At 39.5% G+C, this 6,000-nt stretch overlaps 1 protein-coding gene across 1 annotated transcript in view; it reads right to left on the bottom strand.

Annotated features, from left to right (window-relative positions):
- Positions 1-315: 315 nt before the first annotated feature.
- The window catches only part of ERCC6 (ERCC excision repair 6, chromatin remodeling factor), a 43,658-nt gene continuing 37,973 nt past the window's right edge, over positions 316-6,000 (bottom strand). Inside the window, exons 16-20 of the mRNA XM_057401034.1 lie at positions 5,609-5,754; positions 4,797-5,528; positions 3,978-4,179; positions 3,551-3,629; positions 316-2,079 (exon numbers count right to left, since the gene is read on the bottom strand). Of these exons, the coding sequence (XP_057257017.1) occupies positions 1,651-2,079; positions 3,551-3,629; positions 3,978-4,179; positions 4,797-5,528; positions 5,609-5,754 (1,588 nt within the window). The 3' untranslated portion in view covers positions 316-1,650. The remainder of the gene's footprint in view (positions 2,080-3,550; positions 3,630-3,977; positions 4,180-4,796; positions 5,529-5,608; positions 5,755-6,000) is intronic.

Genomic DNA, 6,000 nt, shown 5'->3' with positions numbered 1-6,000 from the left:
AAGATGGAATGTAAAGGAATATAAACGGGATCAGAAAAAAGATATGTCAGGAAAAGGTGCAAAAGCCACACCTTCAAAAGCCATGAGGAAAAGAAACAGCCTTGGACTGTCTGCCCTTTCCCGACTGCAGTTTGTGTAAAGCCAACTGACCAGTTACTGAAACGGTGAAGCACCACCTTCTGCAGATCTCTACAGGTCCTTTAACACTGAGCAAAAACCAGAAGAAAAGCCACTGGAAGTTATTTTCAAGACTGTTCTTCTTTGAGAACAAAGTAACAGTTTGCATTCTCCCTTCACCATTCACCCTGCAGTATCTGTACTTGAAGTAAACAAAATACTTTCACAGTGAACAAAAATCAATGTAGCTTAGCCTCCCCTTTTCTCAACAGTTTAGGAATAGGAAAGACATCAGGCATATTTAACTATTCCTAGTTTTTAAGCCATACAGTAATTTAGTGTTGCTGCAAGAATCTGGTTATTTATCCATTCTTTTCCCCTTGAAGATCTCCTTGCATAGCATACTGGTACTTTGAAGACAGACCCAGTTAGTACTCAGATTCGCTACAAATAATCCAGTCCTTCCTTCCTTGGAAGGAAATGCATATTAGGACTTGCCTCACTGTCAGGAAGCTAGAGATCTTCCCTATCTACAGAACAGGTATAACCTACAACTTCTGTATATGCTCCAATTATGTCTCTTGCCAAATGTGATTATGCTTAGTAAAATATAGTGAAAACATTCCCCCTCTGACCAACTAACACCTCAGTCTTTGTTAAGGTATAAAATTTTAAGTGCTAACAGGGAATTGTAATGTTTTTGAAATAAATTACAGTGAGACCCATGAACATTTCAGGAGATTTCAGTCCACAACCTATGACAAACGTAACAGTTACTGTCACCTCAGTGAAAGAATTTTACCAAGCAATTGCCAGTTGTGTATGGGACTGCAACCAAACTGACAATTATGGTGTAAATGGGTTTTCCATAATATAATGAGTTTTCCATAATTATCAACTGTCAGTCATCTCAATACCCTGCAAGGCTTTCCATTTGCTGTGATTAAACCTCTGTGGCAGCAGAATTATTTCCCAAGTTAATTAGTGATGTAAGTTACACTGCATATGCTAGATAGTGGCAACAATGAAAGCACCGATATTGAAACAAAATTCTCACTACTCATGAAAGGGTCATACAATGATTTTGATGTACTTGGTAGTACAAGCGAATCTCTTATGCTGACCACTGTCATCTCTTTTTTCTTTGATGGTACACTCTGTGCCCTGTGACCATTCAAGGAACATACAGAAAATCAAGGAAGAAGTTCTTGGGATTTCACAGAAATCAAATAAAGTCTTGCAACCCACAGCAACATCCATGGTTCTTATTGCAATAAAATGTCAGTGTATTCCTCATCCCATTTATATTAAGAATTCTTTTAAAGAAAAGGTGCTAATATTTTGTATTGTTTCATTAATGAGGTAGATGGCACTTTCATATAAATAGTGTAAATAAGAAATTAAGCTCTGAGCCTGCAACAATTCTTCAGTCAATAGTTATATTATGAACATGAAATAGTTCTTTAATTTAATAGATAAACAGTAAGTCTCTAAAAAAAAGAGTGATGGTCAAGTGTCTTTCCTTGACAAAAGTCACTGGAATTCTGGCTTTAGTCTCCAAACACCTTCACCGTTTGGGTTCCTATGGAAGGTGCAGAGATTGCGGAGAAGTTCTCTAAAGACACAGGACTGCGCCGCAGGCAGTTTGGACTCAAACTGGTGCAATATTTCCTGAGTGCTAGCCTCGCCGTCCACACGGGCCTGGAATGCTATGAAATTACGCACATCCACGAGCAGTTCATCATATTCTGTTGAACATGGGGGTGGGGCAGATGCTTGCTGGTAATTCTCATGTCCCGCATTCCCAGTCTCTTGGGGTAAAATGAGGTGGTTTCTTGCCCTCATCTTCGCCAATAAAGATGAAGAGTCTAGCGCACTGGATGATGATTCTCCAGATTTTCCATTGAAGTACCCACTGGAACTACACTTCTTTACATCTTCTTCCTTTATTGTATCTGCATCCTGCAAACAAACATACGGACTATGGAGAAAGATGGATTTTGAAATCTACCCAATCTGTTAAGCAAAATCTGCCTGCTGTGTAGATTTAAACAACAAACATGAACAGTCATCTGAAATACACAATAAAGAGTTAATATGTTCTGGTCTTAACTTTAGAACTTAGGAAGTGGAAGAAAAGCAGTGCTGGTCTTGAGACAGATAACCAGATCATGTTGCAATTTGCGACTGCCATATCTAATTAGATTTCATCAAGATGCTATTTCAAAACATGAAAAATTAAATTCATGGGTGACTAAAAATTCTAGAACTCTACATAATAGGAATACCTCCGATCTTGTATGCGCCCAGAGCACAGTATGTTGATCAGAGAGCAGAGCCCTTCTCCTCAGCCCTGAGACCTTTGGGGATTGCTCCAGGGAGCAAATAAATTCCCTGGAAAAGCATGAGGTAATGGGCTCCTCAAGGTTGGCATGCGGATGATCTGGAAAAGAGCTGGGACCATTTTCTCCAGGGTGAAACACAGCAGGCAGTGCCTGTGGGCATGACTTTGATGTAGATAATGAAAAACCTTTCACAAAGGCCTCTGATTTGAGTTTTGAAGAAAAGCCCGGGATATGCCCATTGAGTTACACATTCCTCCTGGAAATCTGAAATCCTGTGTGTTCTATCTGCATGGTGTTACATGGCTGGAAACAGAAAAAAAGAGAGCAGTATGGGGCAGGCAGGGTGGGGCTGTGTGAAGCTGGGCCCAAACAATGAGGGCTGAGGTAGGAGTCCACCTCCCACAGCAGTACCTATGTTGAAATATGGCTAAACTAATCCAGGTCTGAAGGCTCCAGCTCCTGATGGGTTGGCTGTCTGCTTTGCCTCTGGTATACACATACTGAGTTTGTAATGAATCTACTCTCATTTTACATACACCATTACCTCATTTGCTGTGCCATCTTCACTCATGAATCACTGCTTATAAGACAGTATTCACAAAGAATTGAAGCAGCTTGGACTGCTTTTCCTCTTACTATGATCACCACTCCCACAGCACATACTGGAGCGTATGTTTAACTGTCCTTCTGCAGCTGTGGCATGGTAGCCTGTGGCTAAGAGGTGGTAGCACGTAGGTGAAGGACAGACATGTTTCAACATAACCAGAAGTTCTTTACTGTGAGGGTGGTGAGACACTGCAACAGGTTGCTCAGAGAAGCTGTGGATGCCCCTGTCAGTGTTCAAGGCCACGCTGGATGGTCTCTGAACAACCTGGTCTAGTAGAGGGTGTCTTTGCCCATGTCAGGGGGGTTGGAACTCGATGATGTTTAAGGTCCCTTCCAACCCAAACCATTCTATGAGTCTATGATTCTATAATCATATAGCATACGGGTATGAGATCTACAGTATTAATCAGGTTTGTTGCATAAATCAGAACATTTCACATGTATCAGCTATTAAAAGAGAAATATTAGCCTATGTCTCATACCTTGCACTTCTTTGCAGGTGACATACAAGTGGAGTGTGAAGAAAGCAGCATCGGGTTTCTTTTTCGACCAAACCGACTTCTAAAAAAAAAAAAAAAAAAAAATCACAAAAAATTAACTCCATAAAACATCTTTCTCAAAATGATTAGGACAGTTTCGCCAAAGACACTGACTGGGTTTGCATTTTAGGGTCCTCATGAGCTCTCTGCCAAACTCTCTCTCCTCTGCTGTGCAACAATAATGCTTTCTTTGTACTTTGTAATGGATTTCCTAGGCTTGTAATATGCCTTCCTGTCTTTATTAAATATAAAACACAAAACTCCAATTTGATACATGTTACTGCAAATACCAAGTGGAAAAAAGAATAAAATCCATACCATCCTAAGGAACTCCTCTGTTTTTTTTTGGAAAAGCAGCATGAGAACTTACTTTACTCCTGCTGGTGCACCTGAAAGACCACTCATGCCTGTCCACGTTGGCACACCAGAAGCAGCACCTAAACATCGCTGTCGAGAGACTTTTAAGGCTCTTAAGGCATCCTGGGCTACTCTGCTTGCTTCTGCTTCCACCAGCACATGATCTGCACTGGAAGCTTCCATAATAGCATCATGCTTCATAACACTGTGTACCCCTAAAAACCAGAAAATAAAAGAAAAGCTGAATGAGGACATCTGTTAATATATCTGGTTAGCTGTAAAATTAAATATTCACCATTTAAGTGAATGCCACAATCATATTTTTCCTTTTTCAGGCTGATTATATTCAGCACTTCAGTCATTTCTAATAAGAGAACCTCCTTCTGTATCAGTTAAGCAATCAGTTTGACAGCAAACCACTTCTGGTGTGCTGATGAGGTCATTATTCAAAACAGACTTGGCAATTATGTGGGTAAATCGATCATTCCTATTGTTATGGACAGGACAGACAGAAGTGAAACCCTTGTGTAAATGAAGGTTTGTTACATCCTAATTTCCAGAAGAAACACTGCATTACTTCTATACACAGAAGCATTCCTGGAAGGTTGCAGATCTGAAATATTTGTGCCAACATAATTAACACGTTCATAACTACAGCATTTCAATGATGAAAGTCTTAAATGATTCACTACAGTAACAGAATAGAAAAAGACCACAATTTTAAATTATAACTCTAGCTATCAGAGTAACAGAACTGCTCCTTCCTTCACTTGCAAGTCCTATATACCTCTGTTTGAACAGTCCGATATTACTGAGCAGTCAAGTAAGTTACCTGATTTTTTTAAAAGTTTCTCCAAGACGTAATCATCATTTTTCTTTGAGTCTTCCTCCTTCTCTTCACTGTTCTCCCTTCTGTATTGCTTTTGTTTCACTAGATGAGGAATGCGCTCTCCTTCAAATTTGGCATCTTTGTGCCGTTTCTTCTTAGACTTATCTTTGTGACTCTTGTGTGACAGCATATCTACCCTGTGCTTTGTTTTTGAGGTACATTTATAATGATTATTATCTAATTGCCCATCTTCAGTTTTAGCAACCTGCTTTTCAAAAGAGCCAGCTGCACCACACATAAGGCTAAAATCTCCCTTGACATTTGCATTAGCTGCTCCAGGTATTTCATCAGCCAACATGGGGTCCTGACATCCGGTGTTCTCTGAAGACCCTGCATCACCTGGCAATAAGTGGGATGTAGATTTGTCAGCTCTTTCCAAGCCTTCCTCCTTGCTTTTATTCAATGAATTTATATTAGTAGCAGCTTGTGCATTATCTTTTGCATAGTTGTTTTGATCAAAGGCTTCCAAATTGCCTCTGGTTTCCTCACTTGTCTCTATTGCTTTGGAAGAAGAATTTTTCATGTCTGCGGTTGAGCAGGAATTGGATAACTTGATGTACTTTGGTGAACTGCTTTCTGTAAGATGAAGATCACCTTTAGAAGTGCCATTATCAGGTGGCTTTTCAAGTTTCCGTTTCAAGTGGTGTTTTGGGACTTGAACATCTGATCCAGTACCTGAGGGGTGAATTAGTATTCACTTATCAAACACTTCAAACATTCTTCTTTTTTAAATAAATAGAAAAAAAATCATGTACCTGCAAAAATCGCACTTGTTTCTGTCCCCTGAGATCCATCTGGGCTGCTCAGAGTAAAAAGTTCATAAAGGTCATTGGATTTGAAAAAGCGCCTCTGCTTAGGGTCTTTCAGCACTCGGTTTGTTAAAAACTGTTTGAAGATTTGTCTAAAAAAGGAAAAAAAAAGTACTTTTGCGTGAAAAAAAGTCTTGCTATGTTTAAGTACTGAATAGAGTACTTAAACAGAAAACTGTGTAAAACAAACATCACCCTGTAGAACAATTAAGCAGTGGGAAGATGATGTTAGTTTCCAAAAGACAATCTCGAGTTAGTAACTTTCAAACAACCAACTAAATTGTTAAACACAGGGATTTATTGTTCTGCAACAACTCCATAACACAACAGGTAACCAC

Source organism: Pezoporus wallicus, unplaced genomic scaffold (assembly GCF_028554395.1).
Source record: "Pezoporus wallicus isolate ANWC-B61680 ecotype Strahan unplaced genomic scaffold, APGP_CSIRO_Pwel_v1 contig_5524, whole genome shotgun sequence".
NCBI lineage: Eukaryota > Metazoa > Chordata > Aves > Psittaciformes > Psittacidae > Pezoporus > Pezoporus wallicus.
This window is presented reverse-complemented; position numbering and strand designations above follow the sequence as displayed.